The sequence below is a fragment of the Acanthisitta chloris genome, unplaced genomic scaffold (genome assembly GCF_000695815.1).
Source record: "Acanthisitta chloris isolate BGI_N310 unplaced genomic scaffold, ASM69581v1 scaffold35761, whole genome shotgun sequence".
In the NCBI taxonomy this organism is placed as follows: domain Eukaryota; kingdom Metazoa; phylum Chordata; class Aves; order Passeriformes; family Acanthisittidae; genus Acanthisitta; species Acanthisitta chloris.
Window position 1 is genome coordinate 23,916 of NW_008654948.1, and position 18,543 is coordinate 42,458.

The window sequence follows — 18,543 nt, forward strand, 5'->3', positions numbered from 1 at the left end:
TGCCAAGGACCCTTGTGGTTAACTCCAACAGTGCTGAACATGCTGAGCCATGTGTCTTTCATCGCCTTGCACTATTGCAGCACTGCAAAACTCTGAGCTGCTTATGTTTCTTAATTTAAATTTATGGATTAAGGTATGAGTAATGTATTGTGAATTTAAGCTGCAGAATTTAACTTCAGCAAAACATGTGGAGCTGAAAGCTAAAAACAAGGGAAGCTTTATGGATTGACCAGGTTTGGCGAGACTCTCTTTATATTAACTTCACTTCAGCAGTCTTGGTGAACTCTAAACATTTATCTGTTAGACTAAACATAGGTTAAGGCAGGCCATGGAAATATCTGAATTGAAGAGCTGACATCTAATCAGCATTTTATCAACTGATCCTCTGCCTAGTTAAATTACTATTTGGACTGAAATTCTTAAATGAGTTGCAAACTGTCCTACAAAACCCATGACAAATGGTGAGAATAAAATAAGCAAAAAAAAAAAAAGGGGGTCATAAGTTGTCTCCCTATATCATTTAATTCCTCTTACTTAGGTGATTTGTTTGGTTCAAGAAGCTTGCTCTAGTTCTCTGTCTGTTATTCCAGTACCCAGACAGAGGAAGCCATGGAAGAAGTAATGAAAACAGTAATATCAATCTGCTTGATTTTTTCCTCACTTAAATTAGTTCTATACAGATATTATTCCATTTACTTCAACAAATTACTCTCTTGAATTTCATTTAAATGAATTTGGAAGAAAACAAGGTTTTCCATACATGGGTGAGCTTCTATTTTTTACACCTATAGAGCAGAGAGATAGAATAGTAGAGATCCAAAAACATATTTTTGGGAAAGGAGCATCTAACCATACTAATTAGCACTGTGCAGTTTTTAGCAGAAACAATTTTGAAAAGCAGAACATCCCTTGAGGGCATGTGGGTGAATGAGTTGAAACAACATAAATAAGATGTCATGGACTCATTTCTGCAATCTCTATGACAATCTCCACCTCCCTCAAAAAAACCCCAACATCTGTGTGGGAGCTTTGTAAAACCTCAGGCTGCACTTTTGATGTCCCTTGTGACAATGGTAGTTGTATGACAACAGATTTTAGAAAATCATGACTTTTCTCATGGGGGTTTTTTGTTGAAATTTTTCTCTCTTCATTGGCAGACACAAACTCCATGACTTTAACACTGACCAGAAAGTCCCTTTGGAGCAGAATGTTTTCAGGAGAGTAGCAGGACTGGTGATAAAACAGTGACCCATTGCTGAATGGTCAGATCTGCCACTAAATGACAAGGGTGCAGAAAGGTCCCTGTTTGTCTTGAGAGGCTAGGGATTAATCCTAGTCACATCTCTGGTTGATCACAGTGATGGGAATGAAGTCGGCATCAGTTTGATTTCTCCGTTTCACCCCAGTGTGCCAGGCACAAGGAAGTGGGAGGGTTCAGGTTTGGGTTTTTTTCTAATGACTGCAGGGAAATTCTAGGTTTACAGTTTGGGTCTTCTTCATTCAAAAAGCTTCTGTGTGGCTTTTTTTCCCCATCTCCTGCCAGTGCCTGAGAGTGGAATAGTTCTGGCACCGTATGACACTCCTCCCTCCATCTGTTCCCATCCTCCTGCCTGGGGAGGCCCTGGGCACCAAGAAGGGCAGGAGACAGGCCACCTCCATCTGAGAGCTTCTCTGGCTCGCTGCATGGCCTTACATCAGCCACATTTCAAAATAACCTTGAGACAGCATTTTGCCTCTGAAGGTGCATGACTTCCTGCAGAGCCCAGGAACAAACAGCATTTTGCTGTTTTCTGTAGGACAGCTGGCCCTGCGTGGACCTTCCTTGCAGTGAGTGGCTTACAAAGGGGGCAGATGAAGGGAGAGAGGTGGAGCCACGGGTATGACCTGAAATCCTCCTGCTGACACTCTGTGGAAATGTCTGCCTACATAGGCAGGAGAGGGCTGACATGGGGCTATCTCAGCTGCAGCATCTGCACTGAGACACGCCCGTGCTCTCCTTTGTCAGAGAGAAAGAGGGAACTGGATTCTTAAGTGATTTTATGCTATGCATGTCTGTTTTTCAAGCAGTGTTTGCCATTTGGAAAGTTAGTCAGGCCTGGGCTTCCTGAGCAATATTTTCAAGAAGAGATTATGACTGTGTGAAGCAGTGTGCTGGAATCACCTATTGTGTCATCTGCCGATGACAACTCCCTTGGCACCTTTTTTTCTTTCCTCTCTGACATTTCCAAAATGAACAGCTGTGCTGCCTATGGTCCCCTGTGCTAGGGAAGCAGTTGCTCATGTTATCCTCCCCTCCCTTCTGGTTGCTTTGCAAAGAGTGTTTCTTCCAGATCTTTTGAAAGAGTCACATTGCAGAGAAATGATCCTTGCAAGCAATTGGGGAGTTGTCAGGTCCAGGGCTGAGCAGAGAAATTCAGGTGACCCATGAGTCTGCATCTTTAGTAACACATGGATGCAGAGACATATTTAGCAACACAAGGATGTTTGAAGTCCCAAACTCTTTTGTACTTTTAGAAGTTAGATGGGTGTCTGTTCCTTTCATTCCCCTTTCTCCTTTTTTGCTAGAGATGCTGATGTATCCAGAAAGGAATAAAAGTGCTATTCCTGCAGTCAGGGCTCTATGGGACTGCTTTAATTCTTACTGCTTTTTGTGCTGTGGTAGTTTAAGGAATCCAAAAATGAGCCAAATCTTGTGTTGTGGGAGACATTGAAGGAAAACATAGTAAGCTCTAAGGACTTTTTATTACACTTTAAATAAAGCCAACCTGTAACTTATTTTCAAGATGTGTCATGTTGAGGGGTAGGCCCTTGCTCTCACAGAAGCCCAGAGCTTGAAAAATGAGATATTTGGTGCACAGAAGAAAGAGCAGGGAAAAAAGGTAGAAATTATGTCAAAAAGATGGTTTGAACACACAGGGAAGTTAATCCATAATAATGTTGGGCACGAAGTGACTACACTGTTCTTACTCTATGGTAGTTTTTCTGGTGAATACTCTTACTCTGGAATGGGGATATCTCCAGGGAAGCTATTCTCAGATGTGTGTGTCTACACATATAATATAGATAGTGTGCCTGAGGTATCATTCCACAACCATTATAGTAATTGTGTACTTCCCTGTTGCAGACACCCCCTTAGGAAGGAGCACTATCTCTGGAGACTGAATGTGTTTGTGCTCAATTTTGGAAGGTCACCTTAATGGCACTATCAAAGTACTCAGAAAACTTTCCAACACAATGCTGTATCATCTTCAATTAGCTTTTAAAGAAATAAGAAAATATTTTGCCATGAGGCTGTTCTATTTACAATCACTAATTGTTAGGTATTTATTTCCCTTTCTTCCTCCTCCATTTCTCTCTGTATTGCACTCTTATAAACACACAGTGCCAAGTGTCTGACTTTGCCCTTCAGGAAGAGCAACAAAGATGATTAAGGGACTGGAGCACCTCACTTATGAGGAAAAGCTGAGGGAGTTGTGCCTGTTCAGTCTTGAGACAACTTAGAGGGGACCTCATTAATGTATTCAAGTACATGAATGGGAAGTGCCAACATGACCGAGTCAGACTCTTCTCAGTTCTGGAAAACAGCAAAACAAGAGGTAACGGGCAAAAACTGACGTACAGAAAGTTCCACCTGAATACAAGGAAGAACAACTTTTCTATGTGAGTCCCAGAGCACTGGAACAGATTGCCCAGAGATGCTGTGGATTCTCCTTCACTGGAGATATTCAAGAACTGTCTGGTTGCAATCCTAAGCCATGTGCTCTAGGATGACCCTGCTTGAGCAAGGAGGATGGATCAGATGACCCATTGTGGTCCCTTCCAACTGAGCTGATTCTGTGATTCTGTGAAACAAACTTGTTTCAGAGCAGTTAGGGAAGTTCCTTAGAAGCTGAAGATAGGGGAACCTTCAGCCAGTGGTCCAAGGCATTGCAAAAAAAATGTTAAAACAGAAACCCATATCTCAATTTCTAATATAAATATTTAAATGCACTACCAACTTTGTTTTGTCTGTCTACTAAATTTTTTTTCTAGTCTCAGTGCCCATCTCAGGCTGAGGGGGATATTTTGGGACCAGAAGAAATTTTCTCATTGTATCTGTAAGACTATTCTGTGTTTTAAAGCTGGTCGGTTTGGTTTGTTGAACCATCTACATTGACAGACTGTTGTGGTTATATTTACATGAAGCAAGTAGGATTTGTTTTATGGTTGTCTGAATCTGAGCTGCAAACATGTCCAATGCCCCCAGCATGCTGCTGTCCACTGGACACTAGTGTAGATGTCCAGCTGGAGATCCTGTCTGTTGGTGATGGCTTGGGTCACCTTGAGTGATGCCTTTGCTGTGAAAATTAGCAGATGATGAGGCATGGCATGAGCATGCTGCTGGAGGTTAGATTGCCAGCTGCCTTCTGAAGGATCAGGGTCATCTCAGTTTGAAGAAGACAGATGTAATTATCCCTTTCTCAGAGCTGATAATGAACTGACATTATTTCCTATGCCACCTTGATTTTTCTTCAGGGAGTCCATCATTACTGCTAACAAGACCCAAGTCTACTTAAATTGTGACGTTAACAAAATCACAGCCTGGGCTGGAACAGCCTCGGGCACAGAGGCTGGCTGAGTCACCCAGATGCCACAAACTGTCACAGAGAATTCGAGGTTTGGATTCATTTCAGGACAGGCTGTTGCACAGCAGCCCCGACCCATTTTGTGGGAGTAGCAAGGTCAAGCAGGATGTTCCCTCTCCTAGGACAGCAGGGGCAAGGCCACTGTCTTGGACTACCCAGAGGAATATAATTTCAGTTTATGCTCAAGGTTCAGTACTCCAAACCTGCTGCCCAGGTTTGCCCACTGTGTTGTAGGTTCTCAGCTGCATGCGTGATGTTTGCATCTTAATATTGAAAGCAAAAATAGTCATTAGAGCTTGAATATTGGAATTCCCAAGGCTGAAGTATTGTAAAAGGGGAAGGAAAGAGCAGCTTCCTAAAGAACATTTTTGGATTTTTTTTTTCCATTTCCTGTATTTTAGTAGGATGAGTACAAAAGTTAATGTGTTTTGTAACAGGACACTATGAGATGGCTGCCTCTTATGCTGAATGATTTTTTTTAAGAAATTGAATAATTATAGAAAAAAACAGAATGAAAATATTTTTTTCTTTTATGCTTTGCAAAAGTAGCATGAAATCTGAGAGTAGAAGTGACTAAGAAAACCTAAAGAAACATATAGCATCTGCAAACTAAGGAATATGAAGAAGCATCAGACTGAGCAACTTTGGATTAAAGGAAGATACAGTGCAAAAGTCTTCTCCTATTTTTTTACAGTGAGAACAATCATTCACTGGAACAACCTCCCCAGGCATGTGGTAGAGTTCCCATTACTTTTGGGTTTCAAGATGCTTAAGGTTAATCACAAAAGGTTGAAAGTTTATCACTTAAGATTTTGGAGAGGGTGCTACATAATCTCATCTAGGCTTCCTTTCCCATAAAAGTTTGAACCACATCATCTCTTGGGGTCCCTTCCAGTCTAGGCTCTTCTCTGATTCTATGGTACTTGTTTTGTCAGGGAAATCTGAAGGTGTCTTTTGTCACCTTCAGATTTCAAGGTTGGATTCCTGCTTCCACCCTAATTTTTGTATTTTCTTTCTTGATTCACCACTTATATCTTGGTGGCCTAAGAAAACAAGACACAGTTTTACACAGAGGTTCTCAACCTGTATGTGAAACCTCTAAGGTCACTTCTCCAGCTTTGGACTGAAAATGGGCTTGTGTGCCTAGATGGTATTGCCAGGTTTTTCCCAAGGTGTTGTCTGGACTAAGAGAGGGCAGCATGTTTCTTGTGAACCTCTCCCAAATTCAGCTTGAAATCAGACCTTGAAGCAGGACTCAGGTTGTCCCTCCACAGGTGCCAGTTTTTCATTTGGAGACTTAACACACCTCCCTGAATAAGCTCCAGCAGGAGGAGCAGAGATCAGCCTTACCCCAATCTGACTTGAGCTTTAATGGTTAGAGCACTTCTGAACACTGAGGTGTGAGGGTGCAAGCTCCTTTAGCCTCCCCTGTCAGCTGAGAGCTGACAGTGGTCTGTGTACAACAGGAGGGAAACCACACCACAGCCTTTTTGGATGCTCTCCATGGTATTGAATGCAGCACTGCCTATAGGTACCTATGTCAGGAGAAGGGTGAGTAGATTGAGCTTTTTTCAGATTTGTATAAAGGAATTGAGGTTAAAAGTATTTATGGCAGTTCTGTTAAAAAACAGTGATTCAAAAAAAGCGCTTTTACAGCATAAGTGAGCATTTCCTTCTATGTGAGCTTTCAGAAGACTGTAAACAACATTCCAGCCATACTTGTGCTGTGGCTGGATTTGGACTTTCTGAAGTCATTAAATGCTTTTACAATGTGTGTTTATTTTAATGGATGGGTGAAATATCTCACAGAAATATCTCGTATTCAACTGGGTGGAACATAAAACACATGCAGTGAAGATTTTTGCATGCCCAAGGAATTTGGGAGAATTCATTCTAAAATCTGGCTCATGATGTCCCTCTAATCCATCCCCTTCCAATCCTATGTGCAAAAGTGAAGACTGCAAAGCTAGAAGGAGTAGAAGCCAAGAACACTGTTTCTCCAGAAAGTATATTGTTGGCTATGTTATCTTCACAAAAAAAAAAAAAAGGTAAATCTTAGTAAACAGTATAATTTATGTGCTTCTTGTGCCAGTGTCAATACTAATTTAGGCTGAAATCCTGGACACTGAGCTCTGACACACACCAGGAAATGTTATACTCTTCCTTCCCCACCCCTACAAGGAGGCTATGTAGTTTTAGGGTCTTAAAACACAGTGGTTCATGAGTAACATGCAGTTCACTTACAGGACTGATTTGGGGTCCTATTTGAGTATTAGGCATTGAATTTGATAAGATTATGGAAAACATTTGTGACATCTTCAGAAGCTGTAGTGGTGGAGGTATTTCCTCAGCACTCAGATGGGTATCTGACAGGGATCTCTGTAGTTTTTCAGCTGCTGAGGTGTGCTGAGACCTACTTTTTGTGACCTTCCCCATGAGGAAGCTAATACATGTTTAGAGCTTGATATGTACCAAGATGTATTAGCAATATAATTTAGATACCCATGATGACCTAAAGGGGATCCTATGTGACTTTTGGGTCACAGTGGTCAGAGACAAGTGCCACCAGAGCTAGAGCTGTGGGTGGCTGTCTATAGCATGTTCTGCAAATAAGAGGGTACAAAGACAGCATTTGTTATTCACTGGCTGCAGCCCCATTGTTTCCTGTAATTTCAAATTCTGGTGGAGAACATAGTAGTAAAACCAAGCCTTGAACTTAAAACATCTTGAAATTGAGCACAGTGTTCCCTTTTTATTATTTTATGTCTAGAGACTTATGTGCATGTGTCACTGCTTTGTGCCAACAGAAGCCTCAAACCTGCTCTCAGCAGTGCTGGCTTGTTGAGTCTGTGACATAGCAGATACTGTAATTAGTTTTATTTAAAAAATAATTGTGTGCTAAGTATGTGTGAACACAAAGTTTCTGTCTGGTAGGCTCCTCTGTCTGTAGCTACAAGAACTGGGTTACAATGGTACTGTCAGTCTTGTTAGAAAACCAAAACCCCTTCTCCCATTGTAAGCATATTTTGCTCACTACATCATATAGTTTTTATAGTATAGGTGGGGATAATAAGAGAAGACAATGATGAGATACTAAATTCCAGGAGACTAGTTATACCTGTTGAATATAATTTGGTGATCAAAACACTGAACAATAAACATGAAGAGCACATGAATCAGCAGACTGAATGTGTCTTCTTAACATTAATTATATGTGTACCTACATAATTTGAAAAATGCAGTGTATTGGATTGTGTGGTACTATGAGGAATAGCATTGCAATGCCTTAAGAATTTTTTTATCCTTGCACTTGTTATTTTTGTCACAGATAACTTGATTTTAGCAGCATTAACATTTTTTGAGCCATTGTATATATATGCACTGTGATTTTCCTTAGGCTCATTGTTTAATTAATGTCCTAATTGAAGAATATTTTCAGTGATCCTGCTGCAGCCTCTTTACATGTGACCTCAATCAATTCCTACTGTAAAAGGACTGTATTATTAGTAGTAATGTAAAGCAAAATCAGTAGTCAAGATTGCTTGCCTAGTGCTGTTCTTTAAGTGGCATTGAATGGACTTGAAAAGCAGATATGAAGCTGGCAGCTGCTGATGGCAGGTCTTATGTTGCTTTGCAAATACCCAACTGACACACATTGCTCGTGATTGCTCCCTTGGGCATGCCTTCTGTAGATAAAAGAATGTACAAATATTGGTAAGTACCCAGATTTTCTGTGAAGAAACCTCTCAAGAGTCTTTCTAATTTGTGTTTTCTCACTTTCTTTTGGAATCTTGTTCAAGTTTTTATTTTCCTCAAGAGTGAGATGGCTGAAGTGTGTGTTTTATAGAAAATGTTGCAACTCTGGAAGGTGATGAAATCACCTGGTGATGAAAACAGCTTTCATCAAGCTCCCCCTTTGCTGAAGTCAAACAAAGGTTTTAGTACTTTAGTGCTTTAGTACATTACTTGAACAGGATTAGTTGGTTTAAATTATGTATTATATGTTGAATGCTATGAGCACTAGAAGCCATCAGCAAGGTGTACAGGCTCTTAGCAGCTCAAAAATGCTAGTCCCATGTGTCTTGTATTTCCCTCTTATTTCACTCCGAATATGTTAACCAGGTACTCATAGGTTTCTTGTTGTGTCAGTACCTGAGCACCTACCAAGAATTAGAGAATAGTGTGCTGCCTCTGTTTCTTTGTTTGTGTCAGCTGGTGGGAGTAGATTGCATGAGGTATGTTGATCACTCTTGGGGAGCTTCATTAGTTAATTAAGTTCAGTGTAAATAAATACTGCTGTTGTTTTGCATTACACAGGATCATTCTGATTCTGTATTTCTGGCCAGTAGCTTCCCTGTGATGACAAATGTTTGTTTATAGTAATCTAGGAGCAAATAATGATTGATAGGCTGACTGCAGTCTTTCACCCTGGTTATCTTCTCACTTCTGTTGCTTGAAGTCTCCTTGTGCTGTACGAGCATTATATTTAAAGGCAGCATTGGAAAAGGTTGAAGCTCTGGCAGCAGCCCAAGGTTATGCCTTATGTGAGCAGTGGGAACAGGCTGCTGATGCCTTTGTAGGTTTTCAGAGCATTGGTGGCTTGGACACAGGTGGGGAAGGGGCAACAGAAGGTGAAGCCACAAAGTCAGTTGTGAATATTGGTTTCTCTAAAGTAGTGGTTGTATTAAGCAAAAACAGAAGGTGCGCTAACCCATAAAGAAAAGTTGGCATTTCCATCCTGGGTGCTGACTTGCCCATTTCAGCTTTCTAGCAATCTACAGTTTTATTGTCCTATATGTAAGACAGCTGCAATTTGTTGGAATGTTTTAAGACTAGAACTTGAAACGATAACTGAACCTTGAAGAGAAATCAGTACAGTTGTTGTTTCAAAATCATGAGTGACAAAGTAATGGCCAGGAATAAGTGTCAGGGGAGGAAGAGAACATGATCTGGACCAACAACTTGTACATAGTCCCAACAATAACTGGGATCATTGCACAATAATCCCAGCCAAGATTTTTGCCCACAATTGCAGGCAACTAGTATTGTTTACCTATTTCTTCCAATCCCCCGTTCCCATGATAGATGTTAATGGGCCTTTTAAAAGATTTCGTAATAGAAGCTGATGATGGTGGTTGAAATACAACTTTCTGAGTTTTAAAGAGAAGGGGGGGAAAAAAAACATATATTGTGTGATACTTTGGTGGTACATACATGAAGTTTAAACTTAGAATTTTTTTTAGATTAGAAATGTGTTCCAGGTTCTTTCAACTCTCCTGAAAACTAGAAGATTCCTCCCTTTCCTCAGTATGAGCAGTCAAATTTGAAATGGGGATTTGGTTTCCATTAAATGCTTGTTCATTTTGTGTCTTGCACCAGCTCTCTGTCCATTGGTAGTTTTGGGAATTGTGAGGTCTGAACTCTGAACTGCATTTCCATTTTTCACCAAAGCAAAATGCTTTCAAGGTCCTGTACCAAAATCACCAGCCATGCTTATTTCTCCTTCTCAGCAAACAAATCACGGAAATGGGAGGACATCACTGTAACTAATTGTTACCATGGTAATTATAAAAAATGCTCAATATTTATTTTCCTCATATGCTTAGAAAACCTTAGTTTTTTTAACCTGGGGGAACTATAACTCCTTTTTGTGCTGGTGGACCCAAATTTGTACAGAGTAGTTGATGTGGAAATGTAAGTATACAAATACTTCCGTGCACGTTCTTTATATAATGCACAAATATATTTTGTTTGACAGCATCTTGCTGCAAAAGCATTGTGAAAATGACAGGCCTTCCCTGAGGTCAGATCTTTAAAGATAGGACACAACACAACTTTAGGCTTTGCTAGTAAGGTAGTTCCAGAATTTATTGAATTATGATGTCTTCATTAACACAAAAATTGTGAAAAATCTTAGGAAACCATAACAGGGATATGCAGAAATTCAACTGAAAAAAAATATATATTTGAGAGGTTTTTCCTATCTTATGGGAAAGTATTTAAGCTAAATAACTTTAGCTTAAAGAAATAAATGTTATGAGGTCCTTTATAAATATTTATAGAGTAGTAATGCAGAAATATAGAACCACTAAATCTACTAGATGTTTATACTCTAGCAAAGGCCTCTGGCTGACAACAGAGAGAAAATAACATGAGAAAATCTCTCTGACAGCTAGACAGAGAAGCCATTTGCCTCATCTTAGCTTCTATCATAGCTATCTCTGTGCTGACACCAAGAAGAGCAGTGTTTATGGAAGCGTGGGAAGGAATTGCTGATCCTCAGCCCTCCAGAGGCAGCAGGGATTATGCCACTGGCCCACGCTGCCCTCGGAGCCAGCCCTGATGCCCCAGGTGTCAGGAAGCTGTCTCTAAAAGGCTTTTGTTTATTGGGTTACTGAAGTGAAAGAGCAATAGTAACTGGGACAATTTCCCACTTAAGCAAAAAAATGAGCATTTTTTTCCCCCCAAACAAGATGGCAAGCCTCTGACACTGAGAGATCATCAGGGAGAGGATGCCCCAGTGCCTCAATGCCAGGGGACAGAGCACACAGAACAGCAGTGGTAAGCACCTGGAAATGTTGCTGGCATTATGAAATTCAAGTGCAGGTGCAGAGAACAGCCTGTTCTAGTCTCATGCTTCGATATGGTTTTTTCAGCCTGTCTTTCTGCAAATGTTCATTGAAAATGTAATCCAGGACATTTATCTTTGCTTTTTAGATGGTTCATTCCCTTCTTTATCAATATTGAGATAAGTTTAATACAGACAGGACCTTCCTAGCCATAGCTGGTGGTTACAGTAGCTTGACAAATGTTCTTGACATGAGACTGTTCTTTATCAAAAGCAGAAAAGGCAAATGCATTAAAAAAAACCCAATAGTTATTTATGAAGCTTTTCTTCTCATATGCAGCATTCACACAGTGGTTAATTCTTGCAAGAATTCAGAATTACTAGGGAAAAATCATTGCTGCTAAGCACTCTGTTCCAGGATTGATTTCCCTATATAGCAAAAGAGAAAAAATGAGAAATTTTGCACATGGGACCAGGATTCATGGAAGCCAATTTAAAGAGCAAGGATGATACAATGTCTTTGGGTGCAAAGAGCAGCAGGGTAGTGGTCATCTTCACTGCTGAAGGAGTTGATATCTCTGGCCCTGTAAACACAGGTATAGTTGATCTGGATGGGAGATTGTGCATTTGCTGCGTTTTCTCTTTGATCTGTAATGTGGGATTTGGTTAGAGTTTAGGTGCTTTGTTCCTTTTTTGTATTTGGCTCCATTTCCTGGTGCACTGTTGGCAGAAGATCAGAAGAGTTGGTGTCATCCCTGTCTGAGAACTGGTTGTTTCCCTCCCTTATGATGGAGTTTCAGAAAACTTAGAGTTTAGGTGTTGGGCTTGATATCTATACGGTTGGTATTTGGGTTATATTTAGACTACAGTCACTGCTGATGCATAAACAGTGTGAATGATTCCCGTGGGGCAGGAATTGTCAACACCATTGTGTGCCCACCTCTCCATTTCAACTCCCCCCCCTTCTTTCTTCCCAGGCACAGCAGGAGCCTCTCACCATGGCCTCACAAGTGAGGTTAGCAGCACCAGGTTATCCAGGTCACTCTTTGTTGATCAGCTCCAGTTGGTCCATCAGCCTTTCCATTGGATCAGTTCAGGGGTACTTGAGCAGCCAGGAGAGTTTGTGTGACAAGGTTAGGGTACTTTAGAACCCAGCTTGTGTCAAGCCCAAGTTACACAGGGATGAGACTGCATGCAGTGGGAGAGCATAGCTGAAATGTACTTGTCTACCCTGATCAGGGTTTAGCTTTGGATCAGCAATGACAGCACATTAAGCAGTATTTTCTTCTGCTGGGCAGTCTTAAGTGCTTTGTATACATTATTCTTAATTGCATTCAGACAATGTGTCTGCTGCTGCTGCACTAAAGCAAAACAGCACCAAAATATGAGTGTGCTGGAAGTGAGGTAGGGAAAAAAGTGCTGGAACAGGGAGGGTTCCTGCTCTGTTTATTTGTGTCACGCTTGGCTCACAAGCATTATCACTCTTGATTCACTTTTTTCCCTTGTTTCATGCCCAGGAAGTCAGGTCTGAGACAGGGAGAAAGAGGGATCACTTGTGAAGAGACACAGAAAGCAGGGGATATTTAAGAACAAATGCATTATAAATCACAGAATCAAGGAATCATAGAAGAGGGTTCCTGCTCTGTTTATTTGTGTCACGCTTGGCTCACAAGCATTATCACTCTTGATTCACTTTTTTCCCTTGTTTCATGCCCAGGAAGTCAGGTCTGAGACAGGGAGAAAGAGGGATCACTTGTGAAGAGACACAGAAAGCAGGGGATATTTAAGAACAAATGCATTATAAATCACAGAATCAAGGAATCATAGAATGGGTTTGGGTTGGAAGAGACCCTAAAGATCATCTAGTTCAAATCCCCGTGCCACTGACAAACATACACATATATTTTTTGCCTGTGGTATTTTTCATTTAGATCACTAGAAGAGAAGTGAAAAAAAAATCCATGCAGTTGTCCTTGTTTATGTTATGGCTGTACATTTTATCCCTATGTCAGCCTGGATAAGTGAAATCCTTGAGGTCAACCACACTTTGAATCCCTCCATTGCTGTTCAAGTTAGGGATGCTGGAAGGAAAACGCATCTCTGTTTTCAAACTACTGCTTTAATTTGAATTTTAAATGATGTGGATATGTTTCAGTTGGCCTTGAGTTTAACTGAAGGTTATTTCCATAAAGGGTACAACCAAGTTAAGGCAGCCACAGGGGTTTGAATCTCCTGACTCCAGCACTTGGGAGGCACCACTCCTGAATCCTGGAGTGCAGAGCCTTCCTCCTGTGTGGAGCAGCATGCATGGACATGCATACAGGTCACAGATTGCCTTGTGGCTGTCAGTGTTGAGACCAGCCAGAATTGCAGCCCTGGATGAAGTTTCAGCAGCCACCACTGCCCTCTCACTGCCCAGTGGTTGGCTCATATGGCCAGAATTTCAGACAGTGCATTTCTTCTTCAGACAAGAGGCTGTGCAAACAGAAGAAACTATTTTTTAAATTTCCTGTATGAACCTAGTGACACTACTTTAATGGCATGAACTGTACAACACACATTATTCATGTCTGTTTATCTCTCTCGGGTTTGGCCTTCAAATTGTTTCAGTATCATAGGGATGTACTTGCTGTCCAGCACAACTGAGAAGGAACATAAATCTGTAGTTCACCTTGGCCTGCAGACAGTGTTGTGTTCTCTTTCTGACTGGTTTATGTTAATCAGGTATCCCACTCTTCCAGCTGTAAATCAGGCATTGTGATTAATAATCACAATGAGAGAGCTAATTAGTACTGGCATGTAGCTGCTTTATAGATCTCTCTCTTTTCTGGGAGCCAAATCCAACCATATGGAAAAATGTAGCTGACACACTGTAAATATGATTCCACTTAGACAGTCATCTCCTCTGTTTTCTGTTATCACAGCAGTGTCAGCACAAGGAAAACAATGAAAGTGAAGAGATGCTGTTGCAGATTTTATTACAAATTTGAGGGCTCGGGGCTGGGTTTTTTCCTTCTTCAAGGACACTGTGTTAATCTGAAGAAAGAGGACTTGATTTGTGTTCATTTATGCCTGCCACAATTATTTAAGAAATGGCTTCAGTGCTCATACTTGAAGAGCTTTGGTTCTCTTTTAACTATTTCTGGCAGAGTTAGAAAGATATGCTTTGCGCTTTGTATCATGACAACTTGTCTTCTCCAATAAGCCACATCTTAAACTGTGTCAGCCCTCCCTACATTCAAAGTAACTGTCTTCTGTTCATTGCTGTTGGAATGAAGCTGTTGACTGGGTGTCTGCAGTGCAGCCAGCAGCAGCAAGTGAGGATTTCCACAGAAAGTGAAGGCTTTAGCAGCAAAATGCAGATGGGCATCAGGCAGGGGTTGAACCTGAGTAGCTGGGAATCTTTGGGCAGAGCCACTTCCAGTCTTCATGTTGGTCTTCATAGAACCCACTAAATATTTTTCAAAATCTGCATTTGAGGACCCATTCACAAGGCTGGGGCTCTAGTATCAGCTACTGAAACTGTATGGGCATGATGAAAACACAGGCAAATGAAAAGGAGGAGTAAAAGTATCTCTTATCATATTTTAAATCTTTGCAGGATCACTGTAAAGCAGAGACTGTCTTCTGAGAACAGCACCCTGAAGCCACTTCTTTGTGTTCTCTTCGTTGTGTTGGGTTTTTGAACTATTTTGAAACTATTTTGTTGAGCATTCATAGGCAGGATTAGCAAATGTTACCTTACTGTAAGTAGGAGATGTCAAGGATGGGTTTCCAAAACACTGTGTTGGAGAAGTTTAGGTAAGCTCCAAGAGGGGAAGGCCTTTGTGCTTCTGCTCCCAGTGAAATCTAAAGCAGATCATCCTGCCATGATGTAGGATTATGGGGAGGTGAGGATGTCACACCCTGTTTTTGGGAAGGAACTGAAAAATATCTGCTGCAGTGGAGGCAGGAGAGCTATTCCTTTCGGATTTACATGATTATCGTTGCAGTCTTGCCTTGCAGTAGATGCCTGAAATAGCTTTTTGTTGGTATTTTAAGTAGTTGATCAACCTTCTCTACCATAAGAGTAATTTTTTCCAAGATGCCTCATTTTGCTTGTGAGAGATTTCAGAAATCACTTCTGTTACAGCCATTCCCATCCAAGCCTTAAAGAATATACAAAGCCCTTACACAGTTGCCTGAATATGACACAGTTTGGATTAAGTTTTTTTACCGCTTTAAAATGAAAGTTTTCAGAAGTGGTATAAGATAAATGATGGTAAATTATAATTTAGTGGCTAAAAAAGTTTTTAATTCAATTGTCTCTCATCAAAAGCCAATACCATAATAGAAATTAAACTGCTGCTCTAAAGCTGATGCAGAGTTCTCCTCATCTCATCTTTCTGTCCCATAAACTGCTTCCATAAATCATTTCTCTTCCAAGGCTTCTGCTCAGTGTACTACTTCTTTTTGTGACACTTAACCCACTAGCGCTGTGTACTGTATGCATTATGCATTGCCTTTTGTGCATGCCATATATTACGAAGAGCTTTCTATCCCTAAGGGTTTCTGCAGCTATTTCTGTGAGTTTGTCCTACAGGGCACTTTCATGAAAGTCATCAGTTAGCCTTCACTATGAAGAAAGAGATAATAGTAACTGAAAGTAGGCCAAGCTCATTAGATTATGATTAAAAGGCAGATTTATTTTTTTTAATGCACTTATTGTGGTTCTAGTGGGTGGGCACTGGGCAGAAGTGGTGGTGGAGAAAAGTTACAGGTGCTGTGTCCTTGACCACTCTGTCTTTTCAGTTATTTTTTAGCTTTAATTGAATACTGACTCATGAAGAGTGTAGCCACCTTTCATTTCATTCAAGTGAATGCCTTTAATGAGTCTTAAAAAGGAAATGCCATATGTGGTTCTGCCTTTGCTGTCTAGGATGAATCTAGAGCAGAGAGTTGTGACCACAAGTAAGTTTTTTTCAAAGTGGGCTTGCAATTTGCCTCTTATAATGCTGTATGTTCAGCTCTCCCAGGAACATGCATGTCTCCACCAGAAATGGAGAGTTTTGTCACTGTGGAGGTTGAGTCATGATTTAAGATCTGGATTTTCCTCTGGAAGTATTTTAGAAACTGCCTTGAGCTCCCCAAGCTGGTGAAGTCCCAGGCTGGCCCAAGGACCTTGGTCTGAGGTCAGAGGTCCCTCAGTGGGAGCCCTGCACTCCCTCCTTGGCTCTGGCAGGGCTGTGGGACATCCCTACCATGTCTTGCACTTATTCCTCTGTCAAGGTAGTAACCTGTCTATACTAGTGTCTCAACTGATCTGGAATAGCAGAGTTGGCAACTTCATCTCCATTGCTGAATTTGAAAACAATTCATCAGGTGCAGTTCAAGTAATAACTGGTCTGTACAGGCACTGTGTGGGGACTGGGTTCCCACATACTGTCAGTGTTCAACTCCTACCTGCAGCCCTCTCTTCCCTGGTTGCACTGGTCTCTACAGACCACGGCAGCATGCTCCAGGTGTGACTGCCTTGATGACCAGGAGAAATTCTCAGGGTGCAGGACTGGGTAAGGTGCCTTTTATTTCACCAGTGTGCTCAGAGAAGCTGTCGGGCCTCACCCTGCTCTCCTTCATTGACCAGAGGCAAGTGGGAAATTACAGACTGTAGCCTCTGGCTTAATTAGCCACCTGCTATTCCTGTCCTCTTGTATCTGGAGTAACTATTTATACACGTGTGACTACACACAAGGCTGCAGTCTTTCCATGTAAGGTTGTAACTTAGCTCCTTCCTTCTTTTTGATTCTGTGTAAGATGATGGGACTGGCATTTTCCCTTGTTGTTAATCACCCATGTTTGTCTGGTCATCATGATTATCACAGTCTGTACTCTGAGAGATTCCTTGACACCAGATAATTTCCATAAGTATGCAGCATTCAAATGCAACTCACTGTCAAGTGTCCCTTTCCCTCCCTTCTCCTTAGATGTAAAGGAGCATCCCACTATGGCCTTACTAAGGAACGGAAGAGGCGTTCCCAAGACTGCTCTCCAGACCATGGCTCCAGCTTAGCAGTAGCTGCCCTGGGCCCTGAGCTCTCAGCAGCTGCAGCCATCGCCTTAATGACAGATGAGCCAGGGCTGGTGAACCCAGCCTTCAGCCCCACCTCGGAGGACAGCCAGTTGGGCAGCAGCCCTGGAGACCTGCATCGCAGCAACCGGAACAGAAGTAAGAACTAAAAGCTTCAGAGCTTGGTGGCCTCTTTCAACATTCACTTTTCTGTGAAATGTATCTGTTGTTGGAGGGTTCAAAAAAAAAAGAAAAAAAAAAGGAGACAAGGGTGAAAGCTTTCATTTTACATGGCTTATCAAATTGTGCACTCCGTGACCCAATAGATTTGAGGTGAAAACCAAAATGACTTGGCCAGGGGCAGCATCAAGCTGAAGACAGACTAGCTGCACACAGGCAAACTGCCAGTCTTAAGAAAGATGATTTAGGCAAGTCAGCTCAGTTGGAAGATTAAGTGTGATGTGCTGGGGAGATGGTGTAGCTGTATAATGGTTTCACCAAAGCACGGTGGCCCAAGTAACCCCCATAGGCATGGCCACCTCCCCGAAAGCCTGTGCTTGACAGTTGCTATGTAATTTGCACGGAAAAAAACCTTAAGAATTGCCTTAGGAGCTTGGGGGACATCTGCTAACTTCTCAAGAAGGTGCAGCTTGGAGGAGCTGGTCCTGCAAACACAGACAGGGTTGCGCCAGGAACCCTTACCTTGATCTTCCACCCTATAACACTGTACCTGACTCTGACATGCTTCATATTTGAAAAGCATGACCTGGCCAAAGGCAAACTCAAAAGTGTTAATGGTGAGTTCAAAGTGTATATTCTAGGATTCTGAAGCCAAAGTGTTGCAGCAGTTCCATGTTGGGAGAATGGATGAAGGGCTGAAGAAAGACGCCAGGAACCCTTACCTTGATCTTCCACCCTATAACACTGTACCTGACTCTGACATGCTTCATATTTGAAAAGCATGACCTGGCCAAAGGCAAACTCAAAAGTGTTAATGGTGAGTTCAAAGTGTATATTCTAGGATTCTGAAGCCAAAGTGTTGCAGCAGTTCCATGTTGGGAGAATGGATGAAGGGCTGAAGAAAGACTAGAAAATGAGCAGCACTATCCTCTTGTGTGCATAGAGCTGGAGAGGCATGGAAAGGAAAGGTGCAAGAAGAGAACACCAGAACATCAATAAATCCTGTCAGTTTTATTGCATTTAGAGGCCTAAGCCTGGTTTGAGAGATTGTTGTATTATTAGATTACAGTGTTTGGTTATCATGCAGAGCTGGAAGAGACAGAACAGCAAGAATCAAGAAGATA

General features: G+C 41.5%; 1 protein-coding gene across 1 annotated transcript in view; it reads left to right on the top strand.

The window, feature by feature from the left end:
* LOC103810812 (E3 ubiquitin-protein ligase LNX-like) overlaps positions 1-18,543 on the top strand; it is a gene marked incomplete at its 3' end in the record, with an annotated part of 34,397 nt that overhangs the window by 15,107 nt on the left and 747 nt on the right. The window contains exon 2 of the mRNA XM_009083732.1: positions 17,157-17,398. Coding sequence (XP_009081980.1) covers positions 17,157-17,398 — 242 coding nt within the window. The remainder of the gene's footprint in view (positions 1-17,156; positions 17,399-18,543) is intronic.